Source organism: Patiria miniata, unplaced genomic scaffold (assembly GCF_015706575.1).
Source record: "Patiria miniata isolate m_02_andy unplaced genomic scaffold, ASM1570657v1 HiC_scaffold_1, whole genome shotgun sequence".
Taxonomy (NCBI): domain Eukaryota; kingdom Metazoa; phylum Echinodermata; class Asteroidea; order Valvatida; family Asterinidae; genus Patiria; species Patiria miniata.
Genome location: NW_024037047.1, coordinates 19,484,251 through 19,510,450, shown reverse-complemented (window position 1 = coordinate 19,510,450; position 26,200 = coordinate 19,484,251). Strand labels below are relative to the sequence as shown.

General features: G+C 41.3%; 1 protein-coding gene across 9 annotated transcripts; it reads right to left on the bottom strand.

Annotated features, from left to right (window-relative positions):
• Positions 1–5,262: 5,262 nt before the first annotated feature.
• LOC119724837 (prostaglandin reductase-3-like) lies at positions 5,263–25,667 on the bottom strand. Of its 9 annotated transcripts, none has more exons than XM_038196151.1 (13): positions 25,556–25,667; positions 20,173–20,316; positions 18,786–18,873; positions 17,057–17,155; positions 15,032–15,130; positions 13,146–13,185; positions 12,787–12,815; positions 12,137–12,211; positions 10,621–10,692; positions 9,825–9,886; positions 9,327–9,426; positions 7,768–7,953; positions 5,263–5,851 (listed from the first exon to the last, which is right to left on the bottom strand). In XM_038196151.1, exons 2-13 carry the CDS (start codon positions 20,298–20,300, stop codon positions 5,777–5,779), a joined length of 1,053 nt encoding a protein of 350 aa, XP_038052079.1. In that variant the 5' UTR covers positions 20,301–20,316; positions 25,556–25,667; the 3' UTR covers positions 5,263–5,776. The 9 variants fall into 9 exon arrangements, with proteins under 9 accessions (XP_038052079.1, XP_038052087.1, XP_038052096.1 ...); XM_038196159.1 differs by having other exon boundaries at positions 20,173–20,313; XM_038196168.1 differs by having other exon boundaries at positions 25,574–25,664.
• Positions 25,668–26,200: the final 533 nt, after the last annotated feature.

Genomic DNA, 26,200 nt, shown 5'->3' with positions numbered 1-26,200 from the left:
TTCAGTAGGCCACTTTTTTCTTCATTTTGTGATCTCAAATGGGGATAGCCCCATAAATGTGGCCTAAAAATACTGGACTGCCTCCGTAAACATAGCATAGGCCACACATCCACATGTACAAAAATCGTGTCGACGGAGCCAAATTTTGATTTTCACATTTAGGCTTAGTTTGTAGGGTTTTTTTTGCCTTAGAAGCATACTCACCCTCTTTACAGGCTAATCAGAAAGTGCTGCCTTTTTCAGATGTCTAATTTTTGTGAAATTTCATGTTGAAATTTTGATACGCAAACGTGTAAAAATGAATCTGGAAATTTCACGAAAAATATACATCTGAAAAAGGCAGCACTTTCTGATTAGCCTATAAAGAGGGTGAGTATGCTTCTAAAGCAAAAAAAACCCTACAAACTAAGCCTAAATGTGAAAATCAAAATTTGGCTCCGTCGACACGATTTTTGTACATGTGGATGTGTGGCCTATGTTTACGGAGGCAGTCCAGTAAATAGGCCACATTTATGGGGCTAAAATGGGGAATGAACTTGAACTTGAACTTGAAGGTCATTCATTGCAAAAATTTTGATAAGACATGAATCTGGGAACATTTCCAATTTTGTTAGGAAATAGGCCCTAGGCCTAATAAATCTCTTAAAAAATGTTCTTGTCCAAGGCAATAATAAGACTTTGTACATAGGCCTAATTGCGGAAGTGGCGTCAGGCATGTCAGGTTGCAACATTTTTTCCCTTTTTTCTTCATATAATAGGCCTAGGCCTATCAGTATCAATTATCTCAATCATTGTCAATAGACAATGAACATGAGCCTGAGGCCGATGGCCAAGATTCTGTCATTCCAACATGTCCAAAGAAATTTGAGGGGACAAATGGAGCCCCGGCCCCATGCGAACGTGTAGACATTTAGTTTTAACAACATTTTTGGAAGGCCAAGCACGGCACCCTGAATTTCTATGTGCAGTGGTAGGAACTGTCTGAGGTCTGACATGGAGGTAGCACATGCGTATATGATTCCACGGGTGTTGTTTTACACACGTGGACGGCTGTTTCATGTCTCACAACAGCCAAATCAACAATTGTGGCGATCAGCTCAGCTCAGCTCAGTGAGACGTTTGTGACTGCAAATTTGCAATAAACCTCACGGGTTTTTGAAAGATTTCCAAAGATTTCCAAAGATTTCCAAAGTTGTCTGATCTAAGTAAACCCTGATTGTTTTTTGTCTTTTACTCACACAGCCGGCCCACAAGACGTTCAAGATCAAGCAGAAGCTTGCCAAGAAGCAGAAGCAGAATCGTCCCATTCCACAATGGGTACGCATGAGAACCGGCAACAAAATCAGGTAACATAACAATCATGATGATACAATCTGGCTGTAACATGCAAGACTGCAATTGTTGATTGTCAAAAAGTCTAAGCCCTCCAAAAACCAACAGGGTCATTCTGTGTCAAATCACCCAAAAAAAATGAAAGTACAGTGTACTCTTATGCTTATGCACCTATCATTTGTCCCCCCCCCCCCCAGGCTGCCCCACCCAAGACGTGGGGATTGTCACTTTTGAAGTGATAAAATCCCCACCCCTCGGGCAATATTTAAGTGACAATCCCCGACCATGTCCCGACATAGCGCATTAGTGATTGTCTCTCTCCTAGTACGCCAATGTTAACAATGTCATTTGAGTGACCAAAATCCCCACCCTGGGGCATGAAAAACGTGACCAAATCCTGACATCGGACCTGGGGCAGCGCGGGGGGCGGGGGGGTGTTTAACATTTCATAGGCGCATTACTGGGAAAGATTTCCATATACGAAGTTCACTAATTTTCCTCTGTATTGACTAACAAGCCCCCAGATAGCAATTTAACCCTTACTCTCTGAGGGTAGTTTACTGCATGTCAGTTGGTTATGCCAATGCCCTCCAGCTGCAGTGTATTGGCAGATAACAAGTCTTAACAGTGAAGGCTCCAATTGGCAGGAGTTGGAGGCCCTGGAGGGTGCCTGATACTGACCAGCTGGGGGCACTCACTTTGTTATCAGAGGACTCTCATTGTTCTCTGTGGCATGTATTGGAGTGCCTGTCCAGTTACCCTTGAAATGACATGGCAGATATTGGAGGGCCATGCAAAAAACATAGGAGATTTTCTTGAGGCACATATTGGCATGCGTTGGAGGGTCTAGTAGGGTAAGGGTTAATGTCATCAAAGTCAATTTGAGCAGTGAGAAAATACAAGCATTTTCTTAGAAAACACTTAGAATTTTTCAGTCAAATCTCATAGGGTTTGTACACAGGGTGTTCAGTGAACTTCGTATATGGAAATCTTTCCCATTACTGCTCAGTGTTGCGTTTCAGGATGCAGGAAAGACGGTAATGAAGTTTGTTACCTTCTATTTTTCTTGCACAGATACAATGCTAAGCGGCGTCACTGGAGACGTACCAAGCTGAACTTCTAAGCTTTTGGACGACGCTGCTGTGTGCACATTACAGGATTCTCCCTTCCAATGGACAACTTGAGATGTTGCTTACTAAGATGCACAGTGTTTGACATCTTCAGGAAACCAGAAACATGAGATCACAAGATCTTAGGAGGCATCAATCATCCATACAAGAATCACTCCGCAACTCTGTGATGCTGCACAGCCAGGGAACCAGGACCTATCCATGGTCCAGCGTTCATCATCCTCAGCACACCAGGGAATGTTCAGCGTGTGATATTCCACTTAACAGAAGCAGGGATGCGAGACCTGATCCCGATAAATGAAATCTTTCCCTCCACAAACACCAACTTGCAGATAGGCACATTATCGGACACATTCATGCGATATTCACTGTGGACCTCACTTTCAGGGACTGTTCAGTGTGGTAGTCAACATTTGGGGGTGCAAGATGTTTATCAAAAATTTGAATAATTAAAAATCCCATTCAGACCCCACAAACCACTACTTGTGGAAATGCAAAAAAAATGTACCCATTCATAAAATATTCCATGTGTGGATTTTACCCTCAGTGGATACCACACAAGATGGACAATGGGGAAGCTCATAACATCTGTCTCGTGGTGGTTTTAGAAAATCATTGCATCAAAAAAACCCAAATCATTGAGTTTTTAATCCGCATTGTATTAAAAATTCTGAATCCTTTTTTCCCCCAGATTTCTTTGCAATAAAGTTGTTCATTTGAAGGGAAAATCTTGTCCAAATGAGTGTGTGGAATTTTTTCGCTAGTATTCAAGTTACAAAATTGACCAATGAAAAAAGATGACACATCTTGTACTATTCCAATAGACCTATTGCCGTTTGCGAGTTAGCCACGCCCCTCAGACAACTTGGACCATGAGCCCTCACGGGTACTTGTGTGTGCAATGCGTGGTATGCGCTAATAGTAAGTACAACGCCGCATTACACACGCTCTCTCAAAGCGCTTGCTGCACGTACGTACGCATGCGAAGTTGTCTCAGATTTCTGAGACGACTTTTCTCACCATGTACATGATGTATGAACCGCAGTTGCAACCAAGCAAACACATTCAAATTTGACGTGCGTTCGCGAACATGCTGGACAGACGCACATGCCACTGAATTGCTTGTGTTTGGAATTTTTCGGGGGGTCCAAAGTTTGGAATATCACTTGATATTCAACAGATGCTGTGATTGGATAATGCTTGTGAACGGTGATAGGTCAATTATATCTGTATCTGTATGGTTACGTTGCAGAAACCTATTCAGGCATTATCGCAACAGAGTATAGGTACTCAAGGCACTGGGAGTTACATGTATGTCTATTATTAGATGAATGAAGTACATGAGAAATATGAGACCCATTATGTAGCACCTTTTAAGGGTTAAGGTGCTGCGGCCACTGCCAGGACACCGGGGCAAACCCCTTCTTTTAGCGACAAGTGTTACTGGGTTCTTTGACGTGCATTATACAACACACGGGACCTACGGCTTTACGTCCCATCCGAAGGACGAAGCAAGAATGGTTGCATTGTAAGTGCCTTGCTTGAGGGCACAAGTGTCCACCGGCGGGCCCGAACCCACGTCACTGTTGCCTCTGAAACACCAGAACACGAGTCTGGTGCTCTTAACCGCTAGGCCATGACACTCCACATTATAAACAGCATTCCTTGACTTTCACTAGACAAGAAAGGTGACAAATACGTGCCGATTGTAAAAATGTACTTCTCATCAGTTTCTGTCTTTATTGAAAACATCAATATAATGTAAACACAATTACTCATAAAATATCTTCCTATTTATAGTTTTTTTTAATTATTTAGAACTACATGTGCATAGATATGAACAGGGGTGTGAGTGACCACTGATAAAAACGGCTGAAAAGGGTTTAAAAAGCTGAACTTTGGAAATCTGCTTTACTTTTCTACACAGCAAGTGAGGAAAAATAGCTGAAATGCAAAACAGAAAAGCTGAAATCCAAAACAAAAAAGCTGAAATCAGCTTTAAAGCTGAGAGTTCACACCCCTGTATGAATTTGGGGAGTCTGGTTGGCATAGCGGTCACTGTCTGTGCCTTTCACCGCCGTGTCCTGGGTTCAATTCCTGCCTGGGCCAACATGGAGTGGGCTTCAGTCCATACTTGATTCCATGTGTTTTCCCTAGTACATCATTCTAGTGTTTTCCTACAACTACTGAAACTAATTTCCTTCCACGTCTTCTACCAAGGGACCCCACTGGAAATATCTAACAGTTCTAACGGCAGTCTCACCCAAGTGTATTTGTAAGATAACATTTTCCTAAACCGTCGTGTGCTTAAAATGTCTCTGCAACCACCTACAGTCTGTTAAAGGGAATATACATCATTTGCTTTTGCTGTAATTTTCAAAAATGGATGGAATTGGGGGGTTGGAAATATATAGCAAATATAGTTACACTGACTTTTTTGAGATTTTGGGTTCGAAAAGGCTATAAAACCAAGAAAAACAATCATTTTCCTGTAGTCTTGTTCCCTGACTCCATTTAAGAAGAAACAGAGCAGTTTACATACATTGGGGAATTGTAAGGTAAGGGAACCAGTCTAGCTGGCTTGTACCCGTTCATAGGTGTGTAATCGATTGCAAACAAGTGCGATGGTCAACTGGGGCCAGCTGGTCAGCCGATCAGCGTTGGAAATTGATACAAAAATACCACTATTCTTGAAAATGACAGTATACCAGGTGCCATGATTTTACAGGATGCTTTACACTGTCATTCACCAACAGTCCAGCAAGGTATTTCAAAATGATTTGGTAGTTTTATTTTTTGATGTTTGCAAATGTTGTATTTTCCCTTTAAGCCCAAATGGAATCAATTCTCATGAATGGCTTTTGAACTGACAGAATTCCATTGTAACACTGCCTTTACTACAAAAAAAAAATTGTTTCCTCGGCAATTTGAAATGTTAAGGTCCATTCATTACATGGTGAACAGCGCCCTCAGGAGGTCACGCTCAGAAAGGACAATGAAATCTTTACGCCGTGGCTAGTTTCAAGTTTATTGAAAAAAATATAAATTATTATGCAAAAACTAAGTAATATCTTTCAGATTTCTCTGAAATGAGTTGTCATGGAATGTAACTTTGCTAACTAATGAAAACATTTTTTTTTAATCAAATTATAGCTGAAAAATAACTTGTTTCTCCTCTTTATACCACTGCCTATAACCTATATCTATTATCAATATTTTCCAGTCGATTTACTATCTTTATTGGCTGACCAATCATCTTCCTTTGATGTTTTAAATTGACCAATCATAGCTCTTTAATCTTGCTGAGTAGCCAATCACAATCCTGGAGATGGAAGGGGTTCATTCACCTCCACCACAAGTTTTCCCTGACTTTTGCCGCTATACATATACTGTCAGAAACAAAAGGATAAAAATGCATTAACACTCATGCACTAAGATTTCCTGCTGGAATGCAAACTAGCAAAAAAATGAAAGTAAGAAAAAAATTCAGATTCAAAACAATGTTTAGGGGAATTATCACTAATACTATCAGAAACCAATTTTAAAAAAAGAAGATGAAAATGCAACAAGACTCGTGTAAGATTTCCTGCAGAAAGGAAAACTTGCAAAATTTTGAAAGTATGAAACAAAACTCGGCTCAACATTTTGGGAATCAGTTTTCTCAATTTTTACGAGGAGAATGTTTGATACTGGCTTGTATTAAGTCCAGAACCGGCTTGAAAATTATTGAAATCACAATGAGCAAGATCTAGTCACTCATTCACACTTTTGAACTGTTAACGATTTTGGTCATAATCCCCGGCTGTGGTTTGTTATCAACCTAAAGCCGCATCCAAATGACTTGGCTACGGCTGGCAGTACCACAGATGACTATAGGAGGTGGTGTCAGCCGCTTCCATTGATCAGTGTCATTGTTAGCAATAGCCAAGGATTCCAGACACAGCCATAGGTTGCATCCAAATGACTTGGCTACGGCTGAGTACCACAGATGACTATAGGAGGTGTTGTCAGCCGCTTCCATTAATCAGTGTCATTGTAAGCCATAGACAAGTACTCCAGATACAGCCATAGGCTGCATCCAAATGATTTGGCTACAGCTGACAGTACCAAAGATGACTATAGGAGGTGTTGTCAGCCGCTTCCATTGATCAGTGTCTCTGTAAGCCATAGCCAAGTACTCCAGACACCGCCAGGTTGCATCCAAATGACATGGCTACAGCTGACAGTACCACAGATGATGACTATAGGAGGTGGTGTCAGCCGCTTCCATTGATAGTGTCACTGTAAGCCATCGACAAGTACTCCAGATACAGCCATAGGTTGCATCCAAATGACTTGGCTACGGCCGACAGTACCACAGATGACTATAGGAGGTGGTGTCAGCCGCTTCCATTGATTAGTGTCATTGTAAGCCATAGCCAAGTATTCCAGACGCAGCCATAGGTTCCATCCAAATGACTTGGCTACGGCTGAGTACCACAGATGACTATAGGAGGTGGTGTCAGCCGCTTCCATTGATCAGTGTCATTGTAAGCCATAGCCAAGTATTCCAGACACAGCCATAGGTTGCATCCAAATGACTTGGCTACGGCTGAGTACCACAGATGACTATAGGAGGTGGTGTCAGCCGCTTCCATTGATCAGTGTCATTGTAAGCCATAGCCAAGTACTCCAGACACAGCCATAGGTTACATCCAAATGACTTGGCTACGGCTGACAGTACCAAAGATGACTATAGGAGGTGGTGTCAGCCGCTTCCATTGATCAGTGTCATTGTAAGCCATAGCCAAGTACTCCAGACACAGCCATAGGTTACATCCAAATGACTTGGTTACGGCTGACAGTACCAAAGATGACTATAGGAGGTGGTGTCAGCCGCTTCCATTGATTAGTGTCACTGTAAGCCATGCATCGACAAGTACTCCAGATACAGCCATAGGCTGCATCCAAATGACTTGGCTACGGCTGACAGTACCAAAGATGACTATAGGAGGTGTTGTCAGCCGCTTCCATTGATCAGTGTCATTGTAAGCCATAGCCAAGTATTCCAGACACAGCCATAGGTTGCATCCAAATGACTTGGCTACGGCTGAGTACCACAGATGACTATAGGAGGTGGTGTCAGCCGCTTCCATTGATCAGTGTCATTGTAAGCCATAGCCAAGTATTCCAGACACAGCCATAGGTTGCATCCAAATTACTTGGCTACGGCTGGAAATTACACACACGCTACGGAAGCGACTGCAGCCACTTCCAATAGACCTGTGTGTTCCAGCCACAGCCGATCAGACGCGGCCATACTTACATCAAGTGCATCCATGATTCCATCCACTCCTTTGAATGCTCCCTTCTCACTATTCTTGCCAAGATCAACGCCCACTTTGACTGCTCCCTTAGCAAAGAGAGCGGCTTGTCTAGCAAATGACTCCTGCCACTGATTAGCGAATGCAAAGAGGAAGAAACCGGTGATGCTGGTAGACTTCGCAAGCAGCTGCATGACAAAAAAAACAATATTAAGAAACACTTTTACTCAGGTTTTTGCCTTACCTGAAGGGAAGCCTACTGTTTTCTGACTTCCTGAGTTTTTGACTGGCTGCCTGACTGAGTGATTGACTAACCCTCCTTTTTTTTAACTTGATCAGTCACAGGCAGTAAAACTTCGATCCTGTTCCCCTGCCATGCCTTTTACACAGGCTAGTCACCAACAATCAGATCATATGTCTTCTAGGCACTGTGACAGTCAAATTCTATCAACCGACAAAAGCAGGTGACTGGTAGGCACAGCTGGCTTATCAATCTTCTACAGTCAAAAGCATAGCTGTATCAGGTTTTGTAACAATCACAGCCAGTCAATCCTGCTTTGTGAAGGCAGGGAGCACTCAGCTGGTAAAAACAGTCACTTGATTTATTCTGACCGCTGGGCTGGCCTTGTTGAATTTGCCAGCCAGAGAGGGAGGGTTAATTAATGAGTTCAAATAATATCTTAAACTCAGACTTGGTCTGGATCCAGCACGACTAGGCTAGCTCGATCGCCCCCCCCCCCTTTTTTTTAATTATCATCAGAACTCAAAAACACCACCCGAGCCAAAATGTCATGGGCCTCCTCTGAAAATGTTGCACAGCAAATTACAGTCGACTCTCGTTAATACTCAGCTAGATTGAGACAGAATGTTTGTTATATCAGAATGTTTGTATTAAGAGGAGTGCAGATCGCATTCATTGTCATATGATTGTGCACAAGCACAGTCGGGGCAAAGGCTTTATGTTTGTTATAACCAGAATTGGTATTAACAGTGTTGGTATCAACAAGAGTGGACTGTACAATTACTGCTACAAAAAGCAGCACTGAACCAAGAACAGTAAATATTATCTTCAAGTAAACTATGTATCCTCGATTCTGATTGGACGATCCATGGCAACAACAGTGTGATTATGAGACTGTATTGCGCGGTCCATATTGCACCCTGCATATTGCGCTATTCCAAGATGCGAGCGACATTCTAGCTGCATGCGCTAACTCGCTAAAAGTTTCGTATAAAACAAGCTATAGTTCCATCTTTACTGTGCGTCAAGTTTGCTTGAAGATAAATTCGTTATCACGCTCACGCTCGTGGAACACGGAAAATGAAGTGCGTCTGCATGTGTCCCACATACCACTCAGCCGAAGTATATGTGGGTCACAGACGCACTACATTATTCCGTGTTTCACTCGCGCTCGCGGGATAACTTATATTGTCTCACATGTTTTATGTGTTATGCACAATATGAATGACGTGCCAACTTAATAAACCCCATCCGTCCCATTCTCAGCTCCGCCCACTGAGTAAATGTTCCCAAAAGACGTCTGTCAATACTTCTCCTTACCCCCATCAATTCATTGGGTTTGATCGTCGGCGCTGCAATCTGCGATTCCTTGTATCCAGAGACAAAGCCGATGATGATAAGTCGCCCTCTAGGGGCCAAGCTGTGCATAAATTCAGCAACAATTAAAACAGATTACCTACAGTTAGTGGAATAGTTGAGATTTAGTTAATTTTCCTCGTCCATTTTTTTTCTGTGCCATGACTGACAATATGCTGACTTGTTCTCATCATGAAGCTACAACAAATTCGGACAAGTCCTACAAATGACTTTCTCTTACAAATTCCAGTATATTGATGCAGATTTTGAGACATCCAAGAATTCATTAATTAACAAACATTACAATTGGGTTCATTGTGAACATTCTCACTATCTTTCAAGTTCCAGTTAATTACATTGAAAAACATACTTTATGACCAACATTAAAAAAAATCTAAACGGGTCAGAGGAGGTGTTTTTTTTTTGTAAACTTAAGTCCAAAATTGCTATTTGAACACTTACCTGCGAAGACAAGTATGAAACATATCTCCACCAACACATTCATACACCACATCCACTCCACCCTGGGATCAAAGAACGTTTAATACATAAAAGTCAGTAACAAAGATCAGATTATAAACACTGAGATCCACACCAACTAGCCAATCAAAGACACTGAATGGGAATAACATAATCCATCGACAAATAAATCAAACACTGACTGAGAGAACTTATGAATTAATAAACCAATCATTAAGGGCTCCCTCAATGTCGGCCATCTCTGTAGGAGAACTGAAACTGCGTATATTAAGCAATCAAGCACGCATCGCGCAGTGTTGAAAATGTTCCAAACACGCGCACTTGTTGCTCGAAATGTGTTCGAAATATGATGCGGCCGATGCGCATTATGTATTAGTTGATGCTCAAAATGCTAATGCACGTGGATGGTCTGTAGGAAATGACGTCATTTGAACGAGACCTACTAGCCAATCAGAAACACACATGACTGACTGAAAGAATGTGTGAATAAGTAACCCATCAACTTGCCAATCAGAACAACACCTTAATGGCTGAAAGAAATAATGAATAAATTAACCCATCAACTAGCCAATCAGATTAACACCTGACTGACTGAAAGAAATAATGAATAAATTAACCCATCAACTAGCCAATCAGATTAACACCTTAATGGCTGAAAGAAATAATGAATAAATTAACCCATCAACTAGCCAATCAGACAAAACCTGAATGACCAAGAGCTCATGAACCACTAATCAAAACAAAAAAAAAGAACTAAAAGGATAAGCCTTCAACTCACAGGGTATTCCTTCTTCAGCACTTGGCCCAAGTCTTCCGTCTTGTAATTAATGGGCCTGTCACAACCAAGACTCTTGGAAGAAAAAGGGGAAAAAATCAACAGATTCATAAATCAGAGATGCCACAGGGTCTGCTTGAAAAAAACGGAACTGCAGGTCTGCTTGAAAAAACAAACGGAACAGCTGCTTGAAAAAAACGGAACTTTTTGTGTGTGAAAAAGCCACTCCGACACAAAGACAAAGTCCCGGTTGTCATCTTCAGTTGTAGCCAAGCCCAGTTCCATTTATTTTTGCTTCTATGGCCTTTAAGCTGTCGATTCGTTCAATCACTTTGAATTGTTCGTATTCCTATTATATATTCCGCCTACCCGATCCGAATTTCCAACATTTTCTACACGAAACATGCACGATTCCACAACACTGATCTTTGCACTACGAAATGCGCATGACAAAAAAAAATGGTTGGTACCGGGCGGTTTTTGTATTCACATATCACTGCGATCGGCGGGAACCACCGATAACTGAAACGATTTCCAGGCTGAATGCTACGTGTGCTTAGCACACAACACGCCCGCACGCTGTGCATGCACGCGAGGCGCCGTTGTATACTGCGTGCAATTACGTTGGCCGCCTGTATCGCATGCAGGCTCGGCAACAACAAAGACTTGTTTGTTAAGACTACTTCAACGAACAACGTTGTGCCGTGCGTGCATGTGCAAGTAGGCCGACATGTAATAAACTCGAGTCCCTTACGATGTAAAAATCAACGCATTTCAACAGTTTTTCTTCTCTTTTTCCAGGCTTTTTTTTTTGACGGAATTTTGTGAGATTAAAAAAAAACCCCGGAATTCCAGTTAAAACCGGAAAAGTGGCATCTCTGATAAATGCAGTATCAGTTAAAACAAAGAGTGCTTCACTATTTACAACAGGCACCAAATGAACCGTAAGGTACATTCTCCCAAAGAAAATCACCGTCTCCAAAGACATGTGCAGTACAGACATTTCAGTTTTACACAGAATGGATGTGTCCCGGCCTAGCAGTTAAGAGCACTGGAATCATGTTCTGGTGCTTCAGAGGCAACAGTGACGTGGGTTCGAGCCCGCCAGCGGACACTTGTGACCTTAAGCAAGGCACTTAACCATTCTTGCTTCGTCCTTTGGATGGGACGTAAAGCCGTAGGTCCCGTGTGTTGTATAATGCACGTTAAAGAACCCAGTAACACTAAAGAGAAAGGGTTGGCCCTGGTGTCCTGGCAGTGGCCGCAGCACCTCGTAAACCCTTATAATAAGGTGCTACATAATGGGTCTCATATTTCTCATGTACTTCATTCATCTAATATTATATACATAACTTAATATTCCAGTGCCTTGAGTACCTATACTATAATGCCTGAATAGGTTTCTGCAACGTAACCATACAGATACAGATACAGGATGGCGGATATACATTTATGAAATTGCTGAACTCTTATGGAATTGCTGAACTCAAACCTTCTTCGAAACAAAAAGTTTGTTTACCTTCAAGAATTCAGCTTTTGAATCTGATGAGCACGTTCCTATGACATGACATCCAGCCTGTTTAGCATATTGAACCTGAATACAAACGAGAAAGTTACTTTTGCTTTAGTAAATAATGCCAAGAAGCTGGTGAGGAATCTTGAAGGGGACTAAACATATTAAGGTTGAATTCGGGCGATTCACAATGCAGTGCGCCACCAAGAGTTTGTCATGGAGAATCAACTTTTCAAGTTTATACAGTCGACAAAATATGGTCCAATTTGAATGAGTGTCATAGACACTTTAGCTTATTTGTTATAGACTAGGGCATAGCATTCTATCTGCTGCCTTTCCAAAAATCACCATATTGATACAAAGAAAAGAAAAGGGCAAACATCATACGCTTACGAAACTACTGACCGGAAAAAACGAAAAAAATGTCCCGCGCTGCGAATTTGTCGACCATCTCCCACAATGCTCTGGGAAAAATGAACTCTCCATGGCAAACTATAGGTGGCGCTCTGCATTGTGAATTGCCCGAATTGTTCTAGAGGCAAAAGCAACACAAATAATAAAAACAAACAATGAAGACAAAATGCTGGGCCACAACCCAAGATAAACTACGAATCGTTTTAGTATTTTTAAACGCGGCCAATTCATTTGATACTCACCGCAAACTGTCCTGTGCCACCTGCAGCAGCTGAAACAAAGCAAATGTAAACAAGTCCGGTGAGTAAAATATGCCCACTGCTCAAACAGTATATCCAAGAAAAATACATACAAGGTAATTTATAAAAGAATAAAATAAGTACTTTAATCACTATCTATAACCATTTCACCATAACTCAACAAGTCCAATGAACAGATTCAAAAGTTTTTTTGCTTCCCAACAAAAATAGGACTACAACCAACTAGCTTGTCTCAGAGCTAGATTCATTTTACCTGGAAGGTACTAGGAACAGGTAACGACAAACAAAGAAATGGACAAACAAACAATCCTAACTGGAGATGTACTTGAATAAAAACCAACCTGTCACCAGAACAGTTTCCCCTTCTTTTATCTTTCCACACTGAAACAAAACAATTTAAAAAATGATTAGGCATATTAATTTTTTTGATATAATATGAAAATTATACGGTAAATTTTTGGTATTACTCTGTAAAAATGTCACTTTTGAAACACATTTATAATGAGAAAGTGTCAGCATAGACCAGTACGTGTGTTCATCAGTTGCCCGAGAATGAATTGCAGGCAGAGGTCAAATATATGCCACATGCCTATAGGGGCCATATAAGAATGAGACAATATAAAAGAACACAACCATTGTCTTGATCTGGTCATGGAATGACCTCCAGGAAAGAATAACTCGTGAAATGGACATTCTCAGACAAGACAGGGAGGTGATTCGCCGTGGTGTTGCAGGAATGATGCGCCGAGCCCAGCTGTGCATTGAACGAGATGGTGGCCATGTTGAGGACTAAGACACCGTGAAATTGAATTGCCTTTTTAATTTAATTTAAATGTTTTAAATAAACACGAAGATTAAAAGCTAATGAAATCCTGTTTTGTCTCTTTGTTAGACAATGGTTGTGTTCTAGCTTTTTAAATTGTCTCTTTCTTATCCGGCCCTGACCAGTTGGCGCGCAAGTCAGATTTCACCTGACCCCTTTAATTGTCTCCTGTACAGTCATGCATGAAAACTAACCCAGTGAAAATGTCACCAAACAAAGCAGGAAGAGTTTCTCTCAAAGTACATATGAAAATATCTTATCTTTATTGCTACAAAATAAAACTATGGCCAATTTAAAAGTGTATAGTTGTTGTTTTTTGACTCGCAACTGTATAAGAGCACGAAACTACACTCAATGTTTTGGGACTTAATACCTAAACATTTGGCTATGACACAAGCAGGAAAAGTCCAGCACTTTTTGTGTTTGAAATTATCTAAATAGTTCGCTGAGATACCATATTGATATATCATTTTGCAACTTAATTTTGTGCAAAGGGGGCCGGGTTTTATTTATGAACGGAACTTGTAAATCATAGAGGTGTCCTTAGAAACTACACGATTAGCGGATTTCAGTACCCATAACCAACTTTCCAAATTACTTAATAACTTCTCAGACAATGAAAAAGAAAGGAGTTGAATACCATTTGTGGGGAATTTTCAACATGAAAACCAGGCTACATGGGAAACCACAACAGATTTCACATTTTTGTGCATTAAAACTATATAGTCCATCATTTGCAGCCATCCGAAAAAGTAACTGGCGTATTATTGTTGAAAAGCATACTTGGTTGAAAGATACTAAGTGGACTAAACTCCCTGTGAAATTAATCTTTATGGCAAGCTATCATTTTGAAGTAATCAACAAAAGAAGGCCTTTCCAACGGTGCGTCTTAAGACGCACTGTAGGAAAATTTAAATTAGTAGTTCGTTTTGTTATTCGGCAAAGCGCGCGCAAGCATTGGCACGACGCACAGGCGCGCACGGTTGCTATAATTCGTCGGATCAGTGCGCGACATCGCGTATAGCTGCAATTCAAAACATGATTCAGCAACTTTTGATTTGAAATTGAGATCCTAGAATGCTGTTTTTCTCGGAATATACAGCTGAAGCTGAGCTGAAACTTTATCAGGTTAGTTGTTCAGTATCTTTCATTAGATTTTGAACACTTTTGTTGCTTCAAACGAACAAAATGCACAAATTACAAATGATGGACTATATATGTCTTTAATTTTAATGCATGGCTAGTTGATACTTGTGAAAGGTGCAATTCACACTGTAACTTTCCTGATTTGAATTGTGGGGGTTCTTTTACGGGTAACCGGGTACCCGTGTTTTACTTAAATAGGGTACCCGGTTCCCATAATGCCCGTCAAAGCACACCACTACACATGACCTTTGACCTTACCTCTCTTAGGCTTAAATCAGCCGTCATTCCGCTTACTAACAGACCAAGATGCTCAGGCTGCACTGAGGGGACTGGGATGGCCAACTTAGCTGGAAGAACCTACAAACCAAGATCATTTCAATCATTCTGCAAGTCCGGTGTGTCATGGCCTAGCGGTTAAGAACACCGGACTCATATGCTCTGGTGTTTCAGAGGCAACAGTGGCGTGGGTTCGAGCTCAGGCCCGGACACTTGTGCCCTTAAGCAAGGCACTTAACCATTATTGCTTTGTCCTATGGATGGGACGTTAAGCCGGAGGTCCCGTGAGTTGTATAAGGCCTAACACACATAAAAGAACCCAGTAACACTTATCGCTGAGAGAAGGGGGTTTGCCCCGGTGTTTCTGGCCTCCTAGATATACTCCCTGGTGGAATTAAGTCCTTAGGAGAAGAACCAACCAAGTCTTATGCGCCAATGGTTTCTTGCATAGTTATGGATTTACCGGACAGGAAGGAATGTTGCTTGCAATTAACACACCCACAAAATTTGAATTAAACAAAAGTGTAAGCACATTAATTCATGAGTTATGAATATTCAATATCAACGAAAAACAGAACCCACACCACCGATGAATTGATAAAATCAAAACTACAATATTTTTACAATACTAAAGATTAAATGGTACGTGTTCATCATCATCCAGTAAATTGTTTCTTTTTCGGCTGTATAAAATCAAACAATTTTGCATGTTATTTTTATATCAGGGTACTAGTGGTTATTTATTTTATGCTTTTGTAAAAAGTACCAGGATAACTGCAATATGTTTTGATATTGCAGTAATGCGGGCATTGTCGCTGGTTCTTGCACAATCTAGACCACAGAAACTCACAGTTGTCAACCAGTCAACAGAGCGTAGCACGCGGTAGCGTCACGCCCACACGCAGATGCAGATCACAAAACTAGCAGGTATATGCGCACTGTAATTGTCAACAACCACAATGCAGCTTCGAGTGTCGCGAAATTTGCTTTGGTAAAGTGAAGAATAATTCAATGAAATTTGAGAAATAAAGACGATATCCTGAAATTTATTCCTTGCGGATCAATTCAGCCTAATAATATAATAATAATAATGTCGGACGGATTTTTTGGGGGGATACAAGAATACATTGCACTTGCCATAACAATATTGCACGAGTCAAAATTGTTACAGCTCGTGCAATATATTCATGTATCCCCCTCAAAGGCATCCAAAAATTATACAGGGTGAGTAAAAACAAAGCGGAACCGAAACCCCCAAAATTATATTTCATATTTAAAAAAAAATATGTAGCACCACATATAATAACTACTGGAAAGCCAATTTCGTAAGCTACTTTTAGATGAAAAAATTACTGAAATTGCTCAATCCGTTCAAAGAATATTACCATTTAATCACATTCACAATGACCCTACAACTTTATTGTGCAGTCTTACTGTTTGGAACAACAAAGGAATTAGACAGAATACTTGTTTTAACAACTGTCAACAAATCTAGTGCACAATATCTTTATTAACAACCCTGGTTAGGCAAACAATATGATTTATAAAATCCACTTTTTTTAAACGACGGCCAATTCAAAAGGACTTTATAGAATACTTTTAACTTTTAAACTGAGGTTTTATCGCTGATAATGTTTCAAGACTATTGTGACGACGATGCTTGAAATCGCATTTTTTGGAAGAAAGACATTTTGGGGTCATTGTGTTTAAATGGTGATATTCAATTTGAACGGATTGAGCAATTTCAGTAGTTTTTTTTATCTAAAAGTAGCTTATGAAATTGGCTTTCCAGCCAGTATTAGTTTTGGTGCTACATATTTTTTAAAAAATAGGAAATGTAATTTTTGGAGTTTTGGTTTTGCTTTTTTTTTTACTCTACATCACTCCAGCTGTTTGGTTATTTTTTATTTTAACAGGTTTTCTGCTCATTTGATCGACTTCATAGGTCATTATGATTGAGACTTTTGTGCTGGTAAAATAAGGGCATCAGTGTTTTCTCAAACTGACCTGATATTCCGAGAATGTTCCATTTTGCATGAAGCACACACCCTGTCCAACCTTGACATGTTTCACTTCGCTACCGACGCCAACAACTTCACCCACAGACTGAAAATGAGTTTTAAAAAAAAATTGCTCACAAAATTAATATTAGTACATAAAATATGGCTAAGAAATTGACATAGTAATTACCAAACGTACTAGTGATAAGTTAATGAACAAAAAAAAAGGGACTGAATTAAATGAAAAAGGAAGAAATGCTCACGGATAGATTAAGACATTAATATCTCTTCATTCATTTTTTTTTTAAATTTCTTTCATTGTTAATTGTCAGTATACTTTAATTCAGAACTATTTTCATCCTCAGATCCTACAATGTACATTGGATCTGAATTTTGAAAAACATCAAAAGTGCCCACATGTACCATAAGGCCAAAAAAAAAAAGTCTCCGGTTTCTGGTATGCGCGCGCGTCGCCGTAGCCATGCGCGTCGGCAAAATGAAAAAGTTTTTTTTTTCAATGAAAGATGATGTCTCAAAACCGCCAAACTCACTGGTTTGACTGGAATCCTGCTGCTGCACAATTTTAACGTGTTTTTAGATTGGGTTATGGTCGAGAATAAGCTTTATGTGGCCTCTCTGGACTCCCATATATTTGCACTAAGTTTAGTCGGGCACCATTTACAGTCATCAGCCGACATTTGAAGCAAAATAATCAGGTAAAAAAAAAAAAAAGCCGCGTCGCCGCACCACTTTTTTGGGCAAGCTCCATACCAGAAACCGGAGACTTTTTTTTTGGCCTAAAAAATGTCCACAGTCAGAACATTCTAGTGTGGTGTTAACACAGAGCTGTACAGATTTAGATTGATATTTCGGCTAAATTTTGATTTGCTGGTACATGTACCATCAAAAATGCCCACAATCAAAAATGTACCAATAATTAAAATGCGCGTTCTTATGGAATGGAGAGCATTGATGCGGGGAAGGGGGCATATTGTCACCCAGCAGCATATAGCCAGGGTTCTCACCATGGGAAGGGGACCCAAGACGGGGGAGGGGAGGGGCAAGGGAGGGGAGGGGCAAGGGAGGGAGGGCAAGGGTGGAAGGGCAACCGAGGGGCGGAGGGGCGAGGGGGGCCTGGATGTTACATTGGGGGGGGGGGGGGGGGGAGGGGGGGCCCCGCGGGTAAAACCCAAGGGGGCATATTGTCACCCAGTAGCATATAGCCAGGGTTCTCACCATGGGAGGGGACCCAAGAGGGGGGAGGGGAGGGGCAAGGGAGGGGAGGGGCAAGGGAGGGGAGGGGCAAGGGAGGGAGGGCAAGGGTGCAAGGGCAACCGAGGGGCGAAGGGGCGAGGGGGGCCTGGATGTTACATTGGGGGGGGGGGGGGGGGGCCCCGCGGGGGAAACCCAAGGGGGCATATTGTCACCCAGCAGCATATAGCCAGGGTTCTCACCATGGGAGGGGACCCAAGAGGGGGGAGGGGAGGGGCAAGGGAGGGGAGGGGAGGGGCAAGGGAGGGAGGGCAAGGGTGGAATGGCAACCGAGGGGCGGAGGGGCGAGGGGGGCCTGGATGTTACATTGGGGGGGGGAGGGGGGGCCCCGCGGGGTAAACCCAATATCTGTTAAACGCGTTGACCATGGTCACTTATATTGGACTAACAAATTTCCAGTGGGGGTGACTGGGGAGGGGGCGGAAAGGCAATTTTTTAGGGGGGAGGGGGCTGTTGTGACCAACCTCAAAACCGATGTCAAAGGGGGGCTTGTCTGCTGGGTTATATCGGCCAGCTGTCTTGTTGATATCGCTGGCATTGATTCCAGTGAATCTGTTTTAAAGAAGGGGAAAAAAAACAGGAAATGCTTGAAACTCCATTGAAGAATGTGACAATAAATTTCATAAGATTCCTAAGGTGATACTGAAATCCATGACCTAGCTTGCTCTGTAGTTCAGATAATGTATCGCTCAATCATCAAATTATCTCGAGCAAAGAAACACCGGCCTGTCTCAAACTCTGCTTCCCAGATCGAGTTGCACCAAACCAAATAATTCCAAAGATCTAAATATTATAATAAGTACATGAAAATGTCAACATTGGAAACAATTACACGTAAGTGACTACGTTGAAAGATCAAATGTTGCAATTCATTTTGAATGAATTATAGAAAATGTATATATGTTCAGCTGTCTGAAACCCTGAGAATCTGTTTGGGTCAAATTGAAATGAATAGCCACAATTAACTATGGAACACTGCATGTTATGCCCCAACTTAACCATGGCAATGGTCTCGCATAGTTGGGACTAACGATGTGCAAACTCGACCCGAAACCGAAACTGACCCGAAACCGACTTTGGGTTGGGTCGGGTCGGGTCGGGTCGGGTCGGTTTGTTCATGTTTTCAGTCGGGTCGGGTCGGTTTCGGTTTTGCATTTACATTTTCGGGTTGGGTCGGGTCGGTTAAGCCATCTTTTGAAAAAACCGAAATAAACCGAAACAGTTGAGAAATTCAGGTGATGCAATATTATTGACAGTCACTGTCACTGCAGCCTATTGTGTGGTGTGGCCAATGTGCGCACTATCAAGCTCCCACGATATTAATTTCTACCGACAGTATACCGCTTGGTGACCATGCGTTTGTTCAATAAGCAGAGTTACTCTCGATCAGCCCACTGAGTATGACAGAGAGAGACGATGGTTGCAAAAGAATTCATGCCACGTGGGTAAGGGGCAGGCACCAAAAAAGTGATCACTTTGTCCAAGCCTGGTATTCGGTTATTTTTGTGTGTTTTTTTCGGGTCGGGTCGGTTCGCGTCAGTTTTACCTTATTTTTCGTCGGGTCGGGTCAGGTCAGTTTGAGGGGGTTAAGATTGGTTTCGGTTCGAATTCGGTTTATATCTCTAATGTTTCGGGTCGGTTTGGCCTGGTCGACCCGACCCACATCATTAATTAGTTGGGACAATTACAAGGATCGTTCCAATTAGTTGGGCCGGGACACATACAGTTTCTACAATATAGTTTGGGAATTCCTAACTATAGTTGGGACCCGATCCTAGCTGTAGTTTGCATGATGCCATAGCTGGGGTGTAACAATTGTCTGACACCGCAATATAGCTAGGGGCCACCTACCTATTACGAACAAGCACGTCTTGTGGACCTGGTTTGAGCATAGGAAGCGTTTGTATCGACACTGCATCTCTGAAGTGTTGAGTCAACTTGCTGCAGACCAGCTTCCTAAATGTGGCAGGGAGCGCCATGTCGTCACTTGAGCTACTGTGCAATGTGCAACAAAATCATTCAAGTATTAAAGGCATATAGAAATGTACATCATCATTTTCTATCCCAAAAGCTACCGAATTATTATCAAAAAGCTTACTTGGATTCAGTTTGCGTTAACACCATGATGTAGTTGTGTCTACTTTCGCTCAGTAGAATAGTTCCGATAACTGTCCTGCTAGTTCAAGAGGAATGTGTCCTGCTTATTATCTACTTTTGCTAAGTACATGGGACTTCTCACAATTCTCTTCACTGAGACCGAGTGAGATGTTTCGACTCTTCTCTGGTCATCGTCAGTCAGGAGATTAAAGATCTTACTGGCACTAAACACCCTGTGAAATTTGGCTTTTTCATTGTTCACAAGAAAGTGTATGATTTTTCACTGCTTTCTAAAAGGGGAATATCCACAGAGCTGAAACGTACAGGTTAGATTTGAACTTTCTTTTCATTTTGAGTGGTCTTAATTATTACTGGAAACGAATAAAAAAAATTATCCTGACCTTTATTATTTGCTGCAATGTTTGCTTACAAAAAAAAAATTAAATTGCAGACTTGAATTGTCTACTAAGAAGCACATCGCAAAAGCTTGTTAGGAAGGAAATTTTCTTCTTAGTAAATCAATTAATTACCAGACATTATAATCATCACAAACAGCAACTAATCAATGTTTACTTAATGCACATACCGGTGAATGTGCAATGTTTGAAAGAGTGATCGCTGATGATGTTCATTTAGAAAAAAATACTGTACATTATGACCTTTCAAGTCAAGTACGAAATAATGAAATTATTAGTACTAATTCCTGCAGTTGTACATGTACCTCATCTTGAACAAAATTGCAGTGAAGCTCAAGTTTTGAATGACTAGCTGAGCTCAGGAATACTACAACAACACCTACCCTGTTCCTGAAGACTGGGACATTTTTGTGTGGTGTTAATATTGTTAGAAAGCAAAGGGAACAAAGTACAGATGAAAAGTAAACAACACTAACAGATATCACGTTTACCCCTAAACTTTAATCTTAAAACGCTTTAAGTGCTATAGTGCAGTAATCTTTCAAATGACAATGCAAAATTCTCAGCCAGAATTATGACCTTCCCCCCCCCTTTTTTAAGCATTGTCATCACATGATCTGCATTTCAGTTTAAAGTTATAGTCCATCATTTGTAATGTGTGCATTTTGTTCGTTTGAAGCAACAAAAGTGCTCAAAATCTAAAGAAGGGTACTGAACAACTAACCTGATAAAGTTTCAGCTCAACTTCAGCTGTATATTCTGAGAAAAACAGCATTCTAGGATCTCAATTTCAAATCAAAAGTTGCTGAATCATGTTTTGAATTGCGCCTGAATTCAGCGTCCGAGACACGTTCTCGCTGAGCCGAATGCAGCTACGCGATGTCGCGCACTGATCTGACGAGTTCTAGCAACCGGGGGTGCGTGTGCGTCGTGCCAATGTTAAGCGCGCGCTTCGTCGAATAACAAAACGAACTACTAATTTAAATTTTCCTATGGTGCGTCTTAAGAAGCACCGTTGGAAAGGGCTTCTTTCGTTGATTACTTCAAAATGACAGCTTGCCAGAAAGAATAATTTCACAGGGAGTTTAGTCCCCTTACTATCTTTCAACCAAGTATGTTTTTCAACAATAATTACACCAGCTACTTTTCAGATAGCTGCAAATGATGGACTATAGCTTTAAGTCCAACTTGTACACCAAATTTTTGTGGGGTCTAAATAATAACAGTATCGTACGTCAGCAAATTTTAATGTTGGAAATTGAAGTCACAGCTTTACTGAACACATGGCAGAAATGTTACACCATGGAGGAATATTCCTTTCATATCCCATACTGGACCTGCCATGGAATCTGGAGCTATAAGGGTTTTTTATGCGAAAGGTTTTGTAATGTTTTACCCTTAAAAGCCCACCTTTCAACCAAATTTCTTTTAAGAAAAGGCTATTAAACTAGCCTTTTCATTCCTTTTTTATTGTTATACTTTCATTGGCCATGAAGAATATTTCGAATTATATAACCGACATACAGATCCTTGTCATTTGATTGGTGGAACTCACATCACGTGGCATTTGTTATTGCTCCCATTCATGCCGCGGCTCAAAAAGTACTATCCGCCCATGGGGAATGGGAAATACTATTCAACAGTTAGGATCATGACGCGGTATTTGTGTGCAAATGCATGCTGGTGTGCGCGTTCAGCGTTGCGCGTAGCGCATATTGTTCCAAAGAGCCAGCGCTACAGCGTTGGGTTCAAACATTTTCGTGAAAGGGTGGTTTGGAAGAGAGAAATACATTTTCCTCCAATTTTGTATTGACAAAAAAGTTCAAATATATCAAATGACAAGGATCTATATGTCAGTTATATAAAACAAATATTGAGTGGCTTTAAATTGTGAAATGGGAGGAATATTATCGCTCGGTAAAATCTGGACTTTTCCAGTTCACTCGGCTTCGCCTCGTGAAATGGAAAAGTCCAGATTTTACCTTGCGATAATATTCCTCCCATTCCACGCTGAGCCACTCAATATTTGTATAATGAATGTAAAAGTGAAAACAGCTACATAATGTATCTTATGATGAGCTCCAAACATGAAGACTAGCTAGCACACAATACAACATGACAAAGTTTAATTTAAATCTACTATAGGCCTACCTGTTTGAATTGTTGGGCATGTTGATCCCTGCCAGTTTAGCAATCTCAACCTGTTTCTATAGGTTTTCATTCAGCAAATGACTGCGCAGTTGTTTTATAACCTTGAACTGATTGTTGCTGGCAGTGTTCACAATGCAAAACCAAACTTGATCCTTTTTTATGAGTTGATTAACTGATTACTTGACTGTGTTGCTTTTGAGTTTTGAGGGTAGGCTAAATGTCTATAAAAATTGGTGTAGCTTAAAGAAAGGACAGTTTGATCAAACAGCAGAAAATCAAGAGTGCTACATGTATTTATATTTGCGTGCAAATCTGTTTCGGGGGGTGGGGTGGGGTGGGGCTGGGGGTTGGGGGCGGGGCTGGGGGTGGGGGTTGGGGCGGGGCTCATGGGGGGAAGTGACCATACAATAAAATCCTAAAATTAATCCAGCAATGGAAATCTAAATTATTTTTTTTTAATAACCCAGAGATGCCACCAATATATCAATAAAAAGCATAAAACACTACTATAACCCTGAAACTACCCTTACTCTCTTTCCAAAATGTGTTTTCTGGATGTTTCAGACCAAATCCAACACTTTTAATTTGTCACATTTAAAAAAAAAACACCTGAATTCAGGTTAAAACCTGAAAAGGCCAAGTAAACAAAAAAAATGTTAAATAGCGTTCTGTTTTGGGTTGTTTTTTTTTAAGGAAGAAGGAGTCCCTTTTTTTTCCTTCCCAAATGGCCAACTGATGACCGGGTTATTTTTCAAGATGGCCGCAACTTGGACTCAGGAATGACATACCAGCTTTATATGGGCTAGATGCAACAGACAACATGGACAAAGAGGCCAGAATGATGTCACTGTTTAAAATTTATCATTTTTTTGCGTTTAAACAAAAAAAAGGAGGCGGCCTCCAAAAAGAAAGCGGGCGGGGACGCTAAACATGTTTGTTTTTTTTCATTTGGCCTAACCACACAAAATGTTGGCAGTTGTGTAGACTTTACTTGCCTTGTTCCAATAAGAGAACAGAAATCCACTTTTTCAGATATTGGAATACGGAAGTATACAGCAACATTAACAAACAGGTACTGGTATGTAGAGGACAGGGTATTTAGAACTTTTTGGTTAAAACGATGATGATGACGACAAAACGCAACAGAAAAATGCCACAAGCACTGCGCAACACACCGCGATTGTGCAAAACTCATAAAATTGCATTTTCTTGTAACTGCCCAAAAAACTATTAAAAATGACAAAAATTGTGTCATCAAAATGAGAAGCAGCTTTGGTTTAAGGTTGAAAAAGTCATTTTGGAATGACAAAAAAAATATCCTACTCTAATTTGACCAAAACTAAACTACGCTAAGTGCCCGTAAAGTTAACTATCATGACTACTGGTACACAGAATCGGGGGCGGGGGATGATGACCAATCCCCCAGTAAAAAAGTTGGAGGGATCTCCACCCATCCACCCTCCCCGCCCCCCCCCCCCCTAATTGCGACGTTTATGCTATGGAGTTGGATATGTCGAGTCCAATCTCGACGCTTGCACAAGTTTACTGACCTATCGCGATAGAATTGCGTCAACGCAGCTTGTGAAATATATTGTCCAATTATATGATATACAAATGGACACGGGACGCGCAAAATCTGAGACTTATTAATTGTAAACAAAATGTTGTGTCCAAAAACTCCATAGGGTTGTCTAAGGGGCGTGGCTAAATCACAAACGATGATAGGTCAATTGTCCTCCCTCCTGAGTCCTGATAGCTTGGACACAAGACCATGTCCGAATGTTAAAAAGGCGATAAGTTGGGTCCAAGTTATTGGACTAAGTTCAAAGGTCTATTCCTAGTCCTATACCTCCATCATGTCCATGTTCAATCACAGGTTCAATCCAGTCCCACACCGTACTATACTACAATATGTACCTGGTATGTGACTTTAAGTGGGGGCGCGCGCGTACGCGCACGCGTACATGCATGCACTGTATCATAATGCACTCGCGTACATCGGGTGAGTGAATGTAGGCCTAGCTGGCTGGGCATACCCTAGCTGGAGTTACCCAGCCCCGAGTTTTATCATTGGGTTGTCTATTGACAACCCAATGATAAAACTCAGGGCTGGGTAACTCCAGCTAGGCATACCCCTAGAACTATGGGTATTTTGCGTAATCGAGTACCAGCTATAGGGCTAGGGCCAGGGTAATGGGCGAGGACGATCGATTTTTCCCTAGCAGTGGCACAGCCACGGCACAGGGGGGGGGGGGGGAACATCCCCTCATGAAACCTTGTCGCCCCCAGTCGCCCCCCCCCCCCCCACTGAGATTTTGAGTTTTTAAAAAAATAATCAGTGATCTACATGACGCCCCCCCCCCATGAAATGTTCCACCCCCCCCCCCCCCCAGCGGCCCCCCCCCCCCCCCCCCCCGAAAAATTCCTGGCTACGCCACTATTCCCTAGGGCCTTAAGGTAATTTCGTGTCAGTTCCGAAATTATCACACCGCTATATACGATCTGTCCTTGCTCTATGATCCATCCATATAATCTTAACGTGGTCGTGGTACAAAGTATGGCTGTCTTACCAAGTCAAAGTGTATTACAAGACGAGCAACTCCCGATCAAAACGTCCGTGTCAACTCCCGATGTACCGCACCGTACCGTACCGCCAAGTTTTTGCATTAAATTTATGAGCACGTGTTAGGTCTAGTTCCCAACCACAATCTGCCTATGTTTCTGATAATGTCGTGTTTACATATGCACCATACCATACCATACGCATTAAAGGGGCACCTCACATGAACTATAACAGTAATCCCCCTCCCCCCGCCCCCGCCCGTGATCAGAAAAATATGAGACGAAATAAAACTGTCTCTAAAATTAAAATCGTGCAGTTCAAAAATGCATTGTGACATATATCACAAAAAACATTTGATCATGTTTATTTTGATTTAGGAATGGGGGTTATGGACAGATCGAGTTAGGGGTTGGGGAAATGCAACTCAATAGTGTAAAAACGAAGGACACACTGAATTCACTTTTTGGCACAATTATGAATTTCAATATTTATTATACATCTTATTATTTGTTGCAATACTGACTGTCAATGCATACATGCAATTCAACTTCTTGGACAAATTTTGTATTTTTAAAATGAGTTATGAAAAACTTTAAAAACAAACATTAAATATCGCCTTAATTCACTCCTCTCTCCTCTCAAATAATATAAA